We start from the raw sequence: 19,977 nt of genomic DNA, 5'->3' as shown, positions 1-19,977 counted from the left end.
TCTTACTGAGTAGCCTACTGTTTATACATTTCCTCCTTGAGGAACAATGTCACATTACACTCACAGCAGTCCTACTTTCACATGAATGTGGTCAGCCAGCATCTTGAGTTTGCTGACATAGCTGTTTATTTATCATTATACTTTCTACTCACTAAACATCTAGAGAAAGAGACATTTAGGAGTGAAAACGATCATTTTACTTTGCTTTGTTACCTCCGCCAAGGCCGAAGGCCTAGGAAGGAGGTTATGTTTTCACTGGTGTTGGTTTGTTGGTTTGTCCGTTTGGAGGATTACTCCAAAAGCCTGCAATGGATTTGAATGACATTTTTTGGATGGGTGGTGTGTGGCACAATGAACAATCCATTCGATTTTGGTGGTGATACGGATCATGATCCAGCTTCGGGAATTTTTTTTTTAATAACTCCGCTCAGCCTGTGCATTAACATCACAGGCTTTAAGACATGTGCAGTGTAACTGCGTCATGAACGCGTCACCCTGCCTCTTTCCTTCTGCCTGCAGTGAGAGGGACAGAGAGAGAGCGGGGTGTGGAGGGAGGGGGGGGGGGGGGACGCCTGTAGATTCTGTGTTTTTTCACATTAAACTCTGTGAAATTACAGTTGAGTTCGACCAAAGCACACTTGGTGATTGTTGGAAAGAGTAACAACGACGGTTTAGGTGACTTTTACTTTGTTTCAGATTTGGGGCTATTTTGCTTCCATAACATGTTTTCTTTCAGACTAGTGGAAAGAAAACATCCAAAATACACATTTGGTGTTTTTTTTACAAAATAATTTTTTTTATATTATCCTAAATTCACCAAAAGATACCATTAGATAATGCCTCATTTGCATATTTAAAAATAACATTTCAGAAAACTTGTAATACAAAAAAATAACTGTATTAATGTCAGTAATCAAATGGGGAAGTTTCATGGTGATATTATTAGAATTGTTACACTATTAACCTGGGTTGGCTCCTTATCTCTTTCCTGACCAGGTGATTCTTCGATTATTGAGAGTATCTTGCTTGCTAACAGGATAACTGATAAATAAAGAGGACATTTTGGAGCCTAATTTCGGTAGAAAATAATGGTTTCCCTTCAGGCTTTGTGCCAAGCTAAGCTAAATACAACATTATTGATTTTTTTTTTTACTCTACAACACTAGTGTGAATAGGAATACTTCCCAAAAGTACTATTGCATGCAGGCAGCACATGCAGTCAAAACAACTTTAAAGGGCTGCACGACATCTTCTTGTGTCCATAAGAAAGCTTGAGAAGAGTGGCCTGCCCCTCACTGTGGTGTTATGCAGTCAATCAGAGTGACACCAATTATGTATGTCACATGACCACCAGAGACTGCAACTGGTAACTCTGAGAGAGGCACATCCATCAGCTGTGTCTAATGGCGCTCACAGTAGAAGGAGAGTGAATGAAGTCTCAATAGGCACTCATTCACCATACCTTTCCACACAAGCTGATTATACTTGTGTGTGGGATATATATTATGCTTTCCAGTATCTTATAGCCTCCCCCAAAAAAGTATGGAGTCAGATCATACTCAATATTAATTTCATGCGCACAGAAGTATTCACAAATGTATTTTACTTCTCTGTATGTGTGAAATATTATCATACGATGCGCACACCTAGCTTTGATTGATCTTGATCTGGAACATAACCTGCTTCGGAGCAGGTATACACTGATATTGTACTAACTTAGTGACTCAGTGTATAAATGCAATACATATTTTTTCCCAAGAATGCTACATGCATAGTGACACATTTTTATGTTCCAGATAAGTGATTTGTAAAATGTAATACTTATTTTCTTACAAACTTTAATTCGAAGAGGTATGAAGCTTCAATTGGTAATGTGAAATGTCACAGTTTTGACTTTTGTTTTGAATTTGAATGGTGTCTTACAAAAGAATAACAAAAAATACTTTAAAGTACTTTTTATTTCAGAGCCAATAAATACAGCACATTCAGCAAAGGTAATAACCTCTGTTCCACAGAGAATAGTGCATTTTCTTACTGATAAACACTGTTGAATGGTCTAAAATAGGAGAGCCTGTCATGATACATAAATATATGACTTTTGCTACTTCCTTTTCATCTGCTATAGAAGTCAATTAAAGCTATATAGCAGCTACCCGATGGAATTGGGAAGATGCTTACACAGACTTTAATCATCATCCAGCGCTAAAATACTGCCATGAACAGTACTGCACCTGCACAATATTAAGTTAAACATTCAAAATGAATATTATCAGCATTTTCTGGCTTTCCAGAAATAGCAACTAGAAAAATATATAATATTAATTTTAACTTTGGAACCAAAAATCATCAAATAATACTTTTGATTACATGAAATACATTCAGACTTGATTAATCCTGCAAATAAATGTTGCAAAAATGGTGTTAATACACTGCAGTAGTTTGAAGAAAGACAGTAAATGTGCATGTATGACATTTTTATGTCATTTATGTAACAGTCGTCGATTCTATGTGTCTGAGGCTCAGAGTTCCAGTAGGTAACATGTATATATTGCATGAAGTCCCATTTAGTTTTGCATTTAAACTACCTATACACAGTATATATCTTATCTTAAGGAATATCTTATCTTATATACATTCAAGTTTGTATGATTCCTTTTTCATACAACTGCATGATCAGTAGTGCATGAGTTCAGTCTCAGCATTATTAATGCTGGAACAAAGTGCTTGTGTTTCGTTAGTGCTTGTTTAACAAGAACTTTAAGTTCAAGTTAGAAATGAGAATAATCTAGATCAATCCTTTTACAGTTCTTGCTAGGTCTTGCTTGTAGCATCAATATTATCAGCTGTCTTATTATTTTTTACCTTGTTTTACCCCTGCATCTCACTCTCTATCAGTTCCCATGAGCCTTTGCAGAGTCAATTTATGATGAATTCAAAGTCTTTGACTCGAGGCTTGTAACTTCTTCCTGGATGTTAATTTCAGTCTCTGAATCTTCTCCATCAGCGTAAACGCCATCATCAGATTCTGCCTTGACTTTGATCAAAGTATCCAGTGGGATTAATGTCGTTTTCTCTTGATTATTCATCTTGCTTGGAACTACTTTTTGCTCTACGTAATCTTCCTCTGGTTTGTCTGAATCTTCGTCTGGTTCGTCGTCATCTTCCTCTGCTTCATCTTCTCCATCAGCTGAATCTCCCAGATTTCCCCCCTCACTGGCTGCCTCAGTTTCCTCCTCCTCCTCTTTTTCGGATGTTTCGACATTTTCATCGTTATCGTGGCTTCCATTTGGGATGTTAATACGTTCACATTGTGTCACATTTTGTTCATCTTCATCTTCCACTACTTTGTTTTCTTCGTTGTTTTCCGATATTTCCTCTACATCCTCATCTGGCTTCAGCTCTACCACATCATCGGGCCCTGCTGTTTCATCGTTTCTCTCAGTAATAGCATCAGTCATGTCACTTTCTTCTTCTCCTGTAAGTTGCTCTGCGTTACCTTCTGCAGATTCATCTTCTGTGTTATCGATGGATTCTTCCCCTCCTTTTCCAACCTCCTCTCCTGCAGATGCACCATCTGCTCCACATTCGTCCCCACCGTCACATTCAGTAACCTCATTCCCTGTCATTTCAGGCTCTTTCGATTCTTCTTCTGCTGTTTCGCCTTCTTCAGTCTCTTCTCCTGTTGCTGCAGCCTCTGTGCAATCTTCACCCGTTGCTCCAGATTCCCTCACACTTTCATTATCAGCAGATTCCTCTCCCTCATCATCAGCCTTTTCTGATTCCTCTCCAGTTGTTTCACCTTCTTCTACTTCCCCATTGTGAGGTTTATTATCATCTTCTTCCTCACCTTTTTCTTCTTCTTGAGCCAATTCTTCAGCGGCACTGCTTTCTGCTATTTTTTCAGATGGTTCTGTGTCACGGAGCTCTTCAACCGATGCCACTTCAACATGTTCTGACTCACTTAAAGTCTCATTGTCATCCGTAGCCACTTGATCCTCTTTTGCATCTTCATCTTCTCCTGCACTTTCATCTGCAGTCTCGTTCTCAGGCTTGGTTTCTGAATGCTCTTCTCCTGCGGTCTCGTTTGCATCTGTCGTTGCGTTGTTTGCTGATTCATCTGCATCCATGGCTGATTCATCGTTCTCTTCCTCTGATTCATTCTCAGTCACAGCTTTGGAGCTTTCTTCTATTGCAGATTCAGGTTCAGCCTCTTCATTTGATTCATTATCAGCGTCACTGATTTCTTTTTCACCTGAATTTTCTTTGTCTGTTTCTACCTCAACAGTCTCCTCTTTGGCATCATCCTCATCCTCATCGTTATTTGTGGTGGCATCCACTCCTTCTGAAGAATCATCTCCAGCAGCAGCTTCTTCCACATCTTCAATTGTCCCTGCTTCCACAGCCTCCTCTTCGTCACATTCATTTTCACTTGTGGCGGCCACATCTTCTGCTGCATTCTCCTCTTCACCAGCTTCTTCCTTCAGTTCATCCTCACTGGTGACAGCGACCTCTTTTTCTTCGGCAATCTCATCTTCACTTGTTGCTTTGTCAGCTGTTTCCTTCTCATCTGACTCCGACTCATCTGCACTGGTGGCTTTCACAGCTGCATCCTGGTCAGATTCATGTTCGGTTGTAGCTTCAACATCAGCCTGCTCTGCTGCGCTGTTATCTTCAGCTTCACTTGTGACATCAATATGTTTTTCCACAGCGCTTTCATCTTCAGCTGTCGCTGCTCCATCATCGTCTGCAGTTTCATCTTCATCGTTCGTGGCAGCCTCATCCTCGTCAGATTCATCTTCAGTCGCGGCTGCCACATGGGAGTCTTCTGCAGTATTTTCTTCTGCAAGGTTTTCCTTTGGGTCTTCTTCCACAGCTTCCTCGTTGTCAGATTCATTTTCAGTTGTGGCTGCCTCTTCTGCTTCGATTTCATCTTCAGCAGTCTGTTCCTTTGATTCATCTTCATTTATGACATCCATCTCTTTTTCTGTCGCAGTCTCTTCAGCTGTTGTTGCTTCAGCTGGTTCCTCTGATAATTCATCACCTGAGACATCATTCTCCTCTGCAGCTTCATCATCATTTTTGGCGGCATCTCCTTCTATATCATCATCACTGGTGGCAGCAGTCTCTGCTCCATCATCAACCATCCCTGCGTCCACAGCCTCCTGTTCAGTGGTGGCCTCTTCGGCTGCAATTTCATCTTCAGAAATCTCTTCTTTTGACTCATCTTCATTTGTGATCTCTTTTTCTACAGCCATCTCATCTTCAGTTTCAGCTTCTTCAGCTGGTTCTTTAGCCAGAATGTCTTCTTCGTTGTCTGATTCATTATCAGCTGTGGCAGTCTCTTCTGCTGCAATTTCATCTTCAGCAGTGTCTTCCTTTGCTTCATCTTCACTCGTGATTTCTTTTTCATCTTCAGTTTCTGCTTCTTCAGCTGGTTCTTTTGATGATTCATCAGCTGTGGCAGTGTCATTCTCATCAGCACTCATGGCAGCAATCTCCTCCTCATCATCAACTGTCCCTTCTTCCACAGCCTCATCCTTTACAGATGCATGTTCACTTGTGGCTGCCATAGTGGTCTCTTCTGCATTTTCATCTTCAGCTTCAGCAGTAGCTTCAGCAGCCTCTTCCTTAAGCTCCTTTTCTACAGCAAGCTCATCGTCAGTCATTGCTTCTTCAGCTGGTTCCTTTGACAATTCCTCACCCGTGGCATTGTTCTCATCTGCAGTTTCATCTTCATTTATGGTGGCAACTACACTCTCTGCAGAATCATCATCGCTGGTGGCAGCAGCCTCTTCCACGCCTTCAACTGCCTCTGCTACCACAGCCTCCTCAGATTCATGTTCACTTGTGGCAGCAATTTCCTCCTCAACATCGACTGTCCCTTCTTCCACAGCCTCATCCTTTTCAGATTCATGTTCACTTGTTGCTGCCATTGTGGTCTCTTCTGCATTTTCATCTTCATCTTCAGCAGTAGCTTCAGCAGCCTCTTCCTCAAGCTCCTTTTCTACAGCAAGCTCATCTTCAGTCTCTGTTTTTTCAATTTCTTCGGACGATTCATCAGCTGTGGCTGTGTCATTGTTCTCATCTGCAGTGGTGGCCAGAATGTCTTCTTCCACAGCTTCGTCATTGTCAGATTCATGTTCACTTGCGGCTGCCATAGTGGTCTCTTCTGCATTTTCATCTTCAGCAGTGGCAGCTTCAGCAGCCTCTTCCTTAAGTTCGTCCTCACTTGTAACAGAAATCTCCTTTTCTACAACAAGCTCATCTTCAGTTGTTGCTTTTTCAGCTGGTTCCCTTGAAAATTCATCAGCTCTGTCATCGTTCTCATCTGCACTTATGGAAGCAGGCTCTTCTTCATCATTAATCATGTCCTCTTCCACAGCCGCCTCTTTATCAGATTCATGTTCACTTGTGGATGTCACATCAACCTCTTCTTCTGCATTTTCACCTTCTGCTGTGGCGGCTTCAGCAGCCTCTTCCTTCAGTTCATCTTCACTGGCGGCAGAAATCTCTTCTTCATTATCAGCTGTCCCAGCTTCTTCTTCATCTGATTCATGCTCAGTAAAGGCTTCCACAGCTGTCTCTTCTGCTGCAATTTCATCTTCAGCAATCTCATCCTTTGATTCATCTTCACTGGCGGCAGAAATCTCTTCTTCTTCTTCATCTGATTCATGCTCAGTAAAGGCTTCCACAGCAGTGTCTTCTGCTGCAATTTCATCTTCAGCAATCTCATCCTTTGATTCATCTTCACTGGCGGCAGATATCTCTTCTTCATTATCAGCCGTCCCAGCTTCCACAGCTTCTTCTTTGTCCGATTCATGCTCAGTGAAGGCTGTCACAGAAGCCTCTTGTGCTGCAATGTCATCTTCAGCAGTCTCTTCCTTTGATTCATCTTCACTTGTGATCTCTTTTTCTACAGACATCTCACCTTCACTTGTTGCTTCTTCAGCTGGTTCTTTTGACGAATCATCAGCTGTGCCATCGTTCTCCTCTGCAGACTCCTCTGCACTCGTGGCAGCAATTTCCTCCTCTTCATCGATCGTCCCTTCTTCCACAGCCTCATCTTTGTCAGATTCATGTTCACTCGTGGCTGCCATAGTGGTCTCTTCTGCATTTTCATCGTCAGCCGCCTCTTCCTTAAGTTCATCCTCACTTGTAACAGCAATCTCTTTGTCTACTGCAAACTCATCTTCAGTTGGTGCGTCTTCAGCTTTTGACGATACCTCAGCTGTGCCATCGTTCTCTTCTGCAGACTCCTCTGCACTCATGGCAGGAACTTGTTCATCATTATCAACCATCTCTGCTTCCACAGCCTCATCTTTGTCACACTCCTCTTCAGTTGTGGCTGCCACATCATCCTCTTCTCCTGCATTTTCATCTTCAGTGACCTCTTCCTTTGACTCCTCCACAGCAATCTCACTTTCTACATCCAACTCATCTTCAGTTTCTGCTTCGTCGGCTGGTTCCTTTGACGATTCGTTCTTATCTGCCTTCACCAGCTGCTGTGTGCCCGCTTTCTCTACCGGGGATTCATCTTCAACCGTGCCTATGTCCGCAATCTCATGTTCTGCCCTTTCATCTTCGATTTCACTTATTTCCTCATTATCATCTACAGAAAAGACTTTTTCTGTTTCTTCAGCAACATCTTCTGCTTCATTGTTTTCAGACTCATCTTCTTGACACACGTCATCTGCTGCAACTGCAAAGTCATCTTCACTATCACGGTGTACTTCGTCCCCTTCCATTTCTCTCACAGCGTTGTCAATAACTTTTTCTACAAGTGTTTCTGCTGCTTTTGTTTCCGAATCATTTTCAGTGTGAGATGTACAAGTGATTGCCGGTATATTGCCAGGATCACCACTCTTCATCATCAGAATCCTCTTCAGGTCAAACTCCATGAAAATGGGTGCAGCGTTCCTGACTTCTGCAGGAAGTGGCGGCCTAGACGTAATTTTATTCGTAATGCACGTTTCACATGGACAGTAGTCATCGTCGTTTTCACTGCGCTGGTCACTGTAAGACGTGCCTGTTGCTGAATTGTCGCTTTTTTCTGCTTGGGTATCAATCGATTGTTTGAGCATAATCTTCAGCCTCCGTCTTCTCTCTTCCTTTTTTGTGGTTGAAGTGCGGGACTTCGCTTCTTTAGGAGGTCTCGGTAGGCCTTGAATTTTCCTCAGTTCCCTGTTTATACTAGCTTGGATTCTTTTTTGCACTTCAGCTTTGAGTTCACTTATCATCACGTCCAGCTGCTCGTTATTATCCAAGTTCCACCTGTCTTTGAACTCTCTCATTGCGTCGATATAATGCGTCATGAACTGCTTTTCTATTTTAGTTAATAAGGTTAAGACCCAAACAGGATCAGGGTTTTGGGAAATCCTGTCATTTCCTGAGCTCTTGTTTGAGGAGGGCGGCGAATCAGATAGTTCTCTCGGACTATCGTCGCTTCTGGTTGTTTCATCTGTTGCCGGATCGTCTTCCTTTTGTTTTTCCTCATCTACATCTCTCCCAGATGTGCACTCTGCTTCTGCTTCATCTTCACAGACTTCTTGTACTTCCCTTAATGTATCTGCACTCCTATGTGGTTGAGACGCGTTACCATTCACGCCATCGCTACTGTTCCCGGAGCCCGTGGAGCCACTGTTGACATCCACGCCAGAGGACGACGTGTGATTGAATTCACCGTCCACAGAATGGTGATCACACGTCTTTAACACTTGCTCATTTTCTGGAGGATCACGAAGCCAAAGAGATTGGAGAATATTCATCAGCTCTCGGTATCTTTCATCCTTTTCGTTTGCATTTTCAGGATTATGGTCTATTAACTGCAGCTTCACGAGGCAATCCAGGAGACCGCTAGCTGAAGTGCTTAGTTTACGGCCATACACAGGAGACATTTCTGGTAAACTGTTGCATCTGTCGAGCTTTGGACTTAAAAGTACTTTCATCACCTGTACGGAGGAGTTAAATATCTTTGAGGTATCATCTCTCTGAGTGTTATCTGCATTTGGTGCCTCTTTGCTGGTTTGACAGTCATCATTAGGGACACTATTCATCACAACTCCTTCATTTGAGTCTTTTTTAGTCTCTGCTGCAGAGTCATTTTCATTATCCTCCTTTCCGTTCATTTTCTCTCCATTTTTTTGCCCATCACAGTTGTCATTAAATTCCTCCATGTCGTACACACAAGCACCACTGTCTGCTGGTATTGAATTCAGCCATTCATTCACAACCTCAGTAGAGGATGTATTTGGAAGGTTGGACGGGACCAGCTCAAAATCATCAGCGTTTGTGTTCTTGTGTTTCCGTTTGCTGCTTTTGTCACTTTTGTTATCTTTGACGCCCCCAATGTCTGCAGCGTCCAGCGGACCATTTGTTATCCTCACATTGGATTTTGATTCTTTAGTGGCTGGAGTCTCACCCATCTCTTTGACTGAACTGGAAAGAGCTTGTGACAAATCGCTTTCAGTCGACTCTGCGTGACCAACCACATGGCGTTTATTTCCTTTTGGTTGCTGTGCACTCTGACGGGTTTCTGACACAGCAAATTTTGCAACAGACTTTGGTTTGGCTGTAACGTCTGCATTGTCCTGTTTTGCGTCTTGCCTGCTCGACTTGCTCATCTTAGAGTTACAGCTCCTCTTATCGACTGTATCTTGTTTCTCTTCCTCGTGCAAACTTGACGTGGGCTTACTCTCTTCTTCAGGATTCACAACTTCCCCTGCAGTTATTGGCGAAACACTGGTCTTCTCCACAGCAGGAACATGAACGGACTCCTCTTTATTTCCCACACATTCATCAGCTACTTTGGATTTTCGAGATTTCACTGAGAGACTTGACTTGACAGATAAAGAACTTTTTGGCCGCACTTCACTTTTCTTTTCTTTAAGCTCCGATGTTGTTGACTTATTTGAACGTGCTGAAACCTTAGACTTTGACGACATGGCTGTAGGCGCTCTGTCTTCACTTTCCTCAATTGTCACAGCAGGGATTGCAGATCGATTGGATCTCACAGACACGGGGCTATGAGTTCTCTTTTCCTTTTCGTGATTATTTTCATCAGCAGGGACATTAGATACTTTTGATTTCTTTGACACATTTGACTTTGCAGACATGGCACTCGGAGCCCTCTTAGATTTCTCTTCATTTCCTTCACAGGGAGTGTCCGACCTTTCTATAGTAGGAATTTCAGAAGCTATTAATTTGTTTGATTTTGCCGATATAGTTGACATCGCACTACGTGCTCTTACATCGGTTTCTTCAATATGTGCAGTCATTTCACTGTGGGTCATTTCAGATACGTTGGACTTCATGGTTTTTGTAGAAACATTTGACTTCATAGACAAAACACTTGGAGTCCTCTCTGTTTGATCTACCTCTTCTGTCTGTTCCGAAACGTTTGATTTCCTCGACCTCAGAGACAGGTCTGACCTTAAGGATTTAATTGACATGACACTTGGAGTTCTCTCTTCAGCTTCATTTCCACCTTCCTCTTCGTCGTTTCCATTTTGGGGGCAGTGAGAAGCTTTCGATTTTGTAGATATCGATGTTACATTTGACTTCATTGATTTGGCAGACATCGAGCTGTTTTCATCATCCGCACTGTCGGCGCCATCTTCCGCAGCTTTTGATTTCTTCGACACCGCTAAAGCATTCGACTTTCTTGATTTTGCTGATTTGACGGAGGTACTGCTTGGCGCTCGCTCCGTAGCCGCCTCATGATTCTCTTCCCCTTGAGCATTAGAGGCTTTTGACTTTGCAGAAATATGTGACTGTGTTGATTTGGCAGATCTGGCTGATTTAATTGACAGGGTGCTCATTGGTCTTTCCTCGTCATTTGATGTGTTTTCTTCTGAAGGGACTTTTGACGTTCTTGATTTTGCAGACGTGGCTGACCGTATGGATTTGGCTGACATTGCACTGTGTGCTCTCTCTTGAGCTTCCTCTTCATCATCTCCTTCATCAGCAGTTTTGACAGAACAAACTTCAGAAGCTTTTGATTTTGCAGATTTTGCTGAAGCTTGTGACTTTGCTGATTTCACTGACAGGGCACTAGGAGACTTCACAGAGCTTTCAGAAACATGAGACTGAACTGATCTGACTGAAATGCAGCTTGCTGCTCTTTCTTCAGTTTGCTCTGTCTCTTCATCGGGGCTCTCAGAGCTTTCTTCAGCTGGAGCATCACAACATTTTGATCTGGTAGAGATGTTGGACTTGACTGACTGAGCTGACATTGAGCTCACTCTCCCTTCAGTCTCTGCATCGGCGATTTCAGTGCTGTGTTCAGAAGCTTTTGATTTCTTAGATATTGCAGAAACATTTGACTTTGTTGATTTGATTGACATCTTACTTGAAGCTCTTTCCACAGCATTTTCTTCACCTCGGGCAGACAAGACTTCAGACTTGTTTGATTTTTCAGAAATAGTTGACTTTGCAGACATCACACTCACTGCTCTGTCTGGAGTTTCTTCCTCATCATTGCTCCCCTCAGGAGGAACTTTAGAAGCATTTGATTTCATGGAAGCTGTAGAAGCATGTGACTTAGGTCTGGCGATGCTTTCTTCATCTGGAACATCAGCCGAACATTTTGATCTTTCAGAAACACTTGACCTGACTGAATGGACCGAACTTACTGATCTGCTTTCGTCAAGCTCCTCTTCATCTGCCTTTTCAGGAGAATCAGCAACGTGATCAGGAGGAATGTCAGAGACTTTCGATTTCTTAGATACTGCAGAAACATTTGACTTTGCTGATTTTGCTGATCTGACTGATATACTGCTTGGAGCTCTCTCTGCATGTTCCTCATGATCAGATATATTTTCCTCAGCTGGATCATCCGGTCCTTTTGACTTAGTAGACATTACAGAAATGGTTGACTTTGCAGTTTTGGCTGACATGGCACTCTGTGCCCTCTCTTGATCTCCCTCTTCATCATCTCCTTCATCAGGAGTACCAGTAGTTTTGACAGACTGAACTTCAGAAGTTTTTGATTTGGCAGATTTTGTAGAAGCATGCGACTTTGCTGATTTAGCTGACAAAGCACTCGGTGCTCTCTCTGCAGACTTTATAGATATTTCAGAAACGTGTGACTGGATTGATTTGGCTGACATGCTGCTCGCTGCTCTTTCTTCAGTTTGCTCCTTGTCATTTTCTTCATCAGGGCTCTCAGAGCTTTCTTCAGCTGGAATATAAGCAGAGCATTTTGACTTATTTGATCTTGTAGACATATTTGATTTATCTGACTGGACAGACATTGAGCTCATTGCCCTCCCTTCACTCTCCTCCTCAGGATTGTCAACACCATTTTCCAAGAGAACTTCAGAAACTTTAGATCTTCGAGATGATGTAGAAACATTTGATTTTCCGGATTTTCCGGATCTGACTGATGTAACACTTGTTGCTCTCTCTGCAGATTTGATAGATATTTCAGAAACGTGTGACTGGACTGATTTGGCTGACATGCTGCTCGCTGCTCTTTCTTCAGTTTGCTCTTCTTCAGTTGGAACATGAGCAGAACATTTTGACTTATTTGATCTTGCAGAAATGCTTGATTTAACTGAGTGGACAGACATTGAGCTCACTGATCTCCCTTCAGTCTCTTCTTCCGAAGCGTCATCACAGTTTTCAGAAGGAATTGCAGAACCTCTTGATTTCTTAGACATCGCTGAAGCATTTGACTTTGCAGATTTAGCAGATCTAGTTGACATGTTGCTTGGAGCTCTTTCTCCGCGTTCTGACATATTAGATTTGACAGAAATATTTGACCGTGCTGATTTCACTGACAGTGCACTAGGTCCTCTCTCTTCCTCACATTCAGTAACAGTTTCTCCATCTGAACAGTCGCAGCATTTTGACTTACTTGATCTTGCTGAAATGTTAGACTTGCTGGATTTTTCTGATATGCAGCTTGGTGATCTCTCTGCAGACTTTATAGATATTTCAGAAACGTGTGACTGGACTGATTTGGCTGACATGCTGCTCGCTGCTCTTTCCTCAGTTTGCTCTTCGTCATTTTCTTCATCTGGGCTCTCGGAGCTTTCTTCAGCTGGAACATGAGCAGAACATTTTGACTTATTTGATCTTGCAGAAATACTTGATTTAACTGACTGGACAGACATTGAGCTCATTGCCCTCCCTTCTCTCTCCCCTTCAACAACTGTTTCCCCAGGATTGTCAACACCGTCTTCCAGGGGAACTTCAGAAACTTTCGATCTTCTAGATGTTGCAGAAACATTTGACTTTGCTGATTTTGCTGATCTGACTGATATACTGCTTGGAGCTCTCTCTGCATGTTCCTCATGATCAGATATATTTTCCTCAGCTGGATCCTCCGGTCCTTTTGACTTAGTAGACATTACAGAAATAGTTGACTTTGCAGTTTTGGCTGACATGGCACTCTGTGCTCTCTCTTGAGCTCCCTCTTCATCATCTCCTTCATCAGGAGTGCCAGTAGTTTTGACAGACTGAACTTCAGATGCTTTTGAATTCTTAGATAATGCTGAAACATTTGACTTTGCTGATTTCGTTGACAAACCACTCGGTGCTCTTTCTGCAGACTTTATAGATATTTCATAAACATGTGACTGGACTGATTTGGCTGACATGCTGCTCACTGCTCTTTCTTCAGTTTGCTCTTCTTCAGCTGAAACATGAGCAGAACATTTTGACTTATTTGATCTTGCAGAAATGCTTGATTTAACTGAGTGGACAGACATTGAGCTCACTGATCTCCCTTCAGTCTCTTCTTCCGAAGCGTCATCACAGTTTTCAGAAGGAATTGCAGAACCTCTTGATTTCTTAGACATCGCTGAAGCATTTGACTTTGCAGATTTAGCAGATCTAGTTGACATGTTGCTTGGAGCTCTTTCTCCGCGTTCTGACATATTAGATTTGACAGAAATGTTTGACCGTGCTGATTTCACTGACAGTGCACTAGGTCCTCTCTCTTCCTCACATTCAGTAACAGTTTCTCCATCTAAACCGTCGCAGCATTTTGACTTATTTGATCTTGCTGAAATGTTAGACTTGCTGGATTTTTCTGACATGCAGCTCGGTGATCTCTCTGCAGACTTTATAGATATTTCAGAAATGTGTGACTGGTCTGATTTGGCTGACATGCTGCTTGCTGCTCTTTCCTCAGTTTGCTCTTCTTCAGCTGGAACATGAGCAGAACATTTTGACTTATTTGATCTTGCAGAAATACTTGATTTAACTGACTGGTCAGACATTGAGCTCATTGCCCTCCCTTCACTCTCCCCTTCAACAACTCTTTCCTCAGGATTGTCAACACCGTCTTCCAGGGGAACTTCAGAAACTTTCGATCTTCTAGATGTTGCAGAAACATTTGACTTTGCTGATCTGACTGATATACTGCTAGGAGCTCTCTCTGCATGTTCCTCATGATCAGATACATTTTCTTCAGCTGGATCATCCAGTCCCTTTGACTTAGTAGACATTACAGAAATAGTTGACTTTGCAGTTTTTGCTGACATGGCACTCTGTGCTCTCTCTTGAACTTCCTCTTCATCATCTCCTTCATCAGGAGTGTCAGTAGTTTTGCTAGGCTTAACTTCAGAAACTTTGGATTTCTTAGATACTGCTGAAACATTTGACTTTGCTGATTTTGCTGACGAAGCACTTGGAGCTCTCTCTGCAGACTTTATAGATATTTCAGAAAAGTGTGACTGGACTGATTTGGCTGACATGCTGCTTACTGATCTTTCTTCAGTTTGCTCTTCGTCATTTTCGTCATCAGAGGACTCTGGTGGAACATAAGCAGAACATTTCGACCTATTTGATCTTGTAGAAATACTTGATTCAACTGACTGGTCAGACATTGAGCTCATTGCCCTCCCTTCACTCTCCCCTTCAACAAATCTTTCCTCAGGATTGTCAACACTGTCTTCCAGGGGAACTTCAGAAACTTTTGATCTTCTAGATGTTGCAGAAACATTTGACTTTGCAGTTTTGGCTGACAAAGCACTCAGTGATCTGCCTGCAGATTTTATGGATATTTCAGAAACGTGTGACTGGACTGATTTGACTGACATGCTGCTCGCTGCTCTTTCTTCAGTTTGCTCTTCTTCAGTTGGAACATGAGCAGAACATTTTGACCTATTTGATTTTGCAGAAATGCTTGATTTAACTGACTGTACAGACATTGGGCTCACTGATCTCCCTTCAGTCTCCTCTTCAATATCAATTTCTTCAGAAGCGTCATCACAGTTTTCAGAAGGAATTGCAGAACCTTTTGATTTCTTAGACATCGCTGAAGCATTTGACTTTGCAGATTTAGCAGATGTAGTTGACATGTTGCTTGGAGCTCTTTCTCCGCGTTCTGTCATATTAGATTTGGCAGAAATATTTGACCGTGCTGATTTCACTGACAGTGCACTAGGTCCTCTCTCTTCCTCACATTCAGTAACAGTTTCTCCATCTGAACCATCGCAGCATTTTGACTTACTTGATCTTGCTGAAATGTTAGACTTGCTGGATTTTTCTGACATGCAGCTCGGTGATCTCTCTGCAGACTTTATAGATATTTCAGAAACATGTGACTGGACTGATCTGGCTGACATGCTGCTCGCTGCTCTTTCCTCAGTTTGCTCTTCTTCAGCTGCAACATGAGCAGAAAATTTTGACTTATTTGATCTTGCAGAAATGCTTGATTTAACTGACTGGACAGACATTGAGCTCACTGATCTCCCTTCAGTCTCTCCTTCAATAACACTTTCTTCAGAAGCGTCATCACAGTTTTCAGAAGGAATTGCAGAACCTCTTGATTTCTTAGACATCGCTGAAGCATTTGACTTTGCAGATTTAGCAGATGTAGTTGACATGTTGCTTGGACTGCTTTCTCCGTGTTGTGACATATTCGATTCGGCAGAAATATTTGACCGTGTTGATTTGGCTGACACATTTGACCGTGCTGATCTCACTGACAGCACACTGGGTCCTCTCTCTTCATCATCTTCAGCTTGCTCTCCATCATTTCCATCCTCATCTGGATTGCCATTCATTTCTTTATTAGGAACTTCAGATGATTTAGATTTGCTAGATTTTGCAGAAATATTTGACTTCACCGACACCGCTGATTTGACTGACAGTGTGCTTTTGGGTCTTCCATCACTTTCCTCTGCTCTAGATCTTGCAGATGCATTAGACTTAGCTGACATTGCACTCAATGATCTTTCTTTATTTTCAACCTGTGTTTCCTCAGGTGAAAGATCGGACACTTTTGATTGTTCAGACGCATTTGAGTTTCTGGACCTCGCCGATACATTTGACTTTATGGATTTCACTGACACGATACTTGGAGCTCTCTCCACAGTCTCCACTTCCTCCTCCTCCTCCTCCTCCTCCTCCTCACTGTCAGCTTTAATTGACGACACTCCTGACAAAGCACTAGGTGTTCTTGCATCTGTGTCTTGCACTTCCGCTGCATTCTCAATGTCAGAGGTTTTAGTCTTTGCGGATTTTGCTGACAAAGCACTAGATGCTCTTTCTTGAGTTATTTCTTCATCTTGAAGCTTAGATGCTGTAGATCTTGCAGAGGTATTTGATTTGGTTGACATGACACTTGGCACTCTCTCTCGCTCTTCTCCAGCCTCTTCAGCGCCCTCCTCTCCCTCAAAATTTTCATCGGCATTGTTCGACGTCCCTTGCTCAGCTTCCTCCTCCTCTTCCTCTTGTTCTTTATCTGGGAGAGAAGACACTCTTGATCTCTTTGATTTAATAGAAGCTTTGGATTTTGACGACATAGAACTTAATGCTCGTTCTTCATCAGAGGATTTAACAGACGTGCTGCTCACTGGTCTTTCTTGCGTTTCTTTGTCATTGTGCGCTTGCATTTCTTCAGCTGTAACATCTAAAGCATCGGATTTGGATTTTTTAGAGGCATTTGAATGAACAGACATGGCACTTTTGGATCTTTTCTCCTCTACATCTTCAGACTCTGTATTCTGTGCTTCTTCAGATGCATTTGATTTGACAGACATGGCACTTGATTGATCTCTTTGTATCCCACCTTCCTCTCCGGATTGGGCCTTGATTTGTCCTTTTGTGTCATCTTCAAGATCTTTAGACACTCTGCAATTACAAGCGTATGATTTGGGGGATTTTCTCGATGCTGTAGCTAACACTGCACTTCCAGCGGTCTCTTCCCTTTCAGGTCTACTAATTCGAGAAGATGCTCTTGAAGCACTCAGTGGGACATCATCCTCATGGTCTGTTAACACCTCAGAGGAAGCACTAGAAGCAGATTCTGGTTGTTCGTTTTGCTCTGGTATTTCAACATTGACATGATCATTTGGGAGACTGTCAACACACACCTCACAGTTGTCTGGTGCGGAGGATTGCACCTTGCACTTTGGTGAGCAAGTATCACTCCTGATGGTGCAGAACTCCATAATTTCAGCTGCCTCAACAGTCTCCACACAAGTTTCTCTCTCCACCACTTGTTCTATATGCTCTTCGCTAGTTTGCCTTTCAACCACTGTCTTTGTAGAGACCATCGTATGTGAAGATGTACTTGAGCTGGAAGTCCGAATGCAGCGAGTCGCTCCCTGTGTCCCTGGGACGTTTTTCCAGATGTCGTAATCCTGGCAGTGTCTGCAGCAGCGAGCACAGTGAGGCTCCTCTGCATGTCTTCGCCTCGCCATGTAAGCCTCGTCTTGCTCACCAGCAGAGATGTTTTCAGATTCTGAATGGCTTATATCGCTAACCTGTGCAAAACAGGGGTTATTGTGTCCTTGCAGGAACTCACAGGTCCCGTCCGTTGTCTTTCTCACTTTGGTCGACCAATGTAATGTTTCGGCATTTTGTAGCCGGAAGCGGACTTTCATTTCCATAGACAAACTGCCATCTTTATTAACGCGAACCCGTTTCTCTATATCATCCTCTCTCATTCCATCAGCAGTGTGCGAGCAGGAGTCCATGTTATCCAGAGAGTCGGTTCCATCCGGTAATGACATGTCAGATGACAGCGACTGCCTGGTGGATCTGTTGTCAGATTCCTTCTTTGTTGGAAGTCCTTGGTTTACCATCAAGACACAAAAAAAGACAGAAGAAGAGAAAAAAGATGAGATAGCTCATTGTGTTTAATAAAATTATACTGAATATTGCATTGAAACACTGATCAGAATGTAACTAGTAATTCATTTAAGAAACATAATTCAGAAATGTGACAATTAACTGTTTCTCTTACCTTCGTGTCCTTCATTGCAGCCACCGGAGCGAGACGTCACACTCGGAAGTTTGTCGTCTGATGTTTTCCCAAAGTTCTCCACGATGGACGAGTGAGACGGCTCACGTCCCACACAGACGAGCACACTGGGGCACTGCATGAGACTCTGAACGTTGTCAATCTGGATTAGAAGAACAGAAAGTATAAGCTAAGAGTGAGCCGGTTTACTGAATCAACTTCTATATAATAGCAAAAAATTTTGAAAAGTAACAAGCTGAGGGATTGCAAGCATGTTTGATTTGAAACAGTTTGGATTAAATGGCATTGACAAGCCAAAATTTTAATTAGATGGGGAGTTTTACCAGGTAGATTTCTAGCTGAAATTAAATATTATTTTTTTCCTTTTGGCTGTCAGTCCTTGTCAGCCTTTATAGGCACTGTAGGTGTGAGCAAACTGAATGTATAACACTTAAAGCTAGGGTTTATAGTGTTGTTCCAATGCAGTTTTTGTTATATATGTTGAATTCTCATCACATCCCCGACAACAATCAATAAATCAAATGCTCCAACAAAAAAAGGAAAAACAAATTCTGGTATCTGTGGCTGTCGCAGGAGAAATAAAGTAAGTAAAGTAATAAACCCGCTCGATCTAGTTAGTAACACTGGGATGGGTTTTTCGGTTCGATCATTTTTAAAATCTAAAAAGAAAAGAAGAAAAAAAGTTAGTTAGCTAGTTTCTCAGGATTACCAACCCTACCTTTAAGGAAGTAGAATGAGGCGTATCTAGAGTTTTACAACCTTTCGACCTACTACTGTACCTGTAAAAAGGCCTCCTGCATTAACAGGGACAACATGTTTACTGTTGCCTTGTATTTCTTATATAGTATAACATTTGCCATTGGGTGGACATTTGTAACCCTACAACTGAGTGCATATTCATGAGACTGAGGTCATAGTGGGGTTAAACGCTGCAGTGTTGATGCTATATTTTACCCACTGATGTGCAGAACCTGTCCTTTAATGTAACTCTTATTTGACCAGGATTGAAGCTTCTGTGGCCACTTTACATAGAACTTTTGTATCACTCAAATAGCATCAAGTTGGTGTTTTATGTTTTTAATATTGTTAATATCAAAAGTGTCCAGTAACCTAGTTTTAAAACGCTAATGTGTTAGATTGTAGCGATGATTTTAGTAAATGTCTGTTCTTTTACTAAACATATAGGACTATAGCGGTTAGAAAATATTTGTAGGGAAACATTTGAGAGGTGATATGATGATAATATTATGACTGGGTCTATGCATTGCCCACTGTTTTGTGCAACTCAATTCTCTAAATCCCTGCAAAAGGCTGTGAGTCAAGCTGTGAGTCAAAGACAAGATAACAATCCTAATCCAGGATGATCTCAGGGAAACGTCACAATGACGGTGCATTATTGCAACAGTGAGCTGCCACTGTCACTTGTAAGGGCAATGGGTAATGATCAGCAGCATTTCAGGCTTGCTGAGTGCGAGAAAGTAGTAGGCTAAATGATATAGACAAGAAGACACAGCTGTCTGTGAATTGTAATCCATTAACACAACACAATTACTTTGATTTACTTTGCTTTAGGACACCTCGTACTCCTAAAATGTATAGTGCAATAGAAACACTAAGTCTCTCTTTATGCCCGTTGGTATTGCCAGGTGATTAACAAAAGTGAATCATCATCATCATCATCATCATCATCATCATCATCACAGTGGGGTGAATTAAAATATAAATCTTCTGTCTCACAGGTGATTAGCCTGAATGAC

General features: G+C 42.2%; 2 protein-coding genes across 2 annotated transcripts in view; one reads left to right on the top strand and one right to left on the bottom strand.

The window, feature by feature from the left end:
• The window catches only part of LOC141755825 (low density lipoprotein receptor adapter protein 1), a 155,634-nt gene extending 136,602 nt beyond the window's left edge, over positions 1–19,032 (top strand). Inside the window, exon 9 of the mRNA XM_074615067.1 lies at positions 18,223–19,032. Within this exon, the coding sequence (XP_074471168.1) occupies positions 18,223–18,343 (121 nt within the window). The 3' untranslated portion in view covers positions 18,344–19,032. The remainder of the gene's footprint in view (positions 1–18,222) is intronic.
• On the bottom strand, positions 1,978–11,461 carry rp1l1b (rp1 like 1b). The gene is made up of 3 exons (XM_074616052.1): positions 6,449–11,461; positions 5,702–6,181; positions 1,978–5,305 (listed from the first exon to the last, which is right to left on the bottom strand). The coding sequence occupies exons 1-3, from the start codon at positions 11,436–11,438 to the stop codon at positions 2,922–2,924; spliced, it is 7,854 nt and encodes a 2,617-aa protein (XP_074472153.1). The 5' UTR covers positions 11,439–11,461; the 3' UTR covers positions 1,978–2,921.
• Positions 19,033–19,977: the final 945 nt, after the last annotated feature.

The sequence above is a fragment of the Sebastes fasciatus genome, chromosome 18 (genome assembly GCF_043250625.1).
Source record: "Sebastes fasciatus isolate fSebFas1 chromosome 18, fSebFas1.pri, whole genome shotgun sequence".
Lineage (NCBI taxonomy): Eukaryota > Metazoa > Chordata > Actinopteri > Perciformes > Sebastidae > Sebastes > Sebastes fasciatus.
The sequence above is the reverse complement of the archived record's forward strand: the minus strand, read 5'-3'. Positions and strand labels throughout refer to the sequence as shown.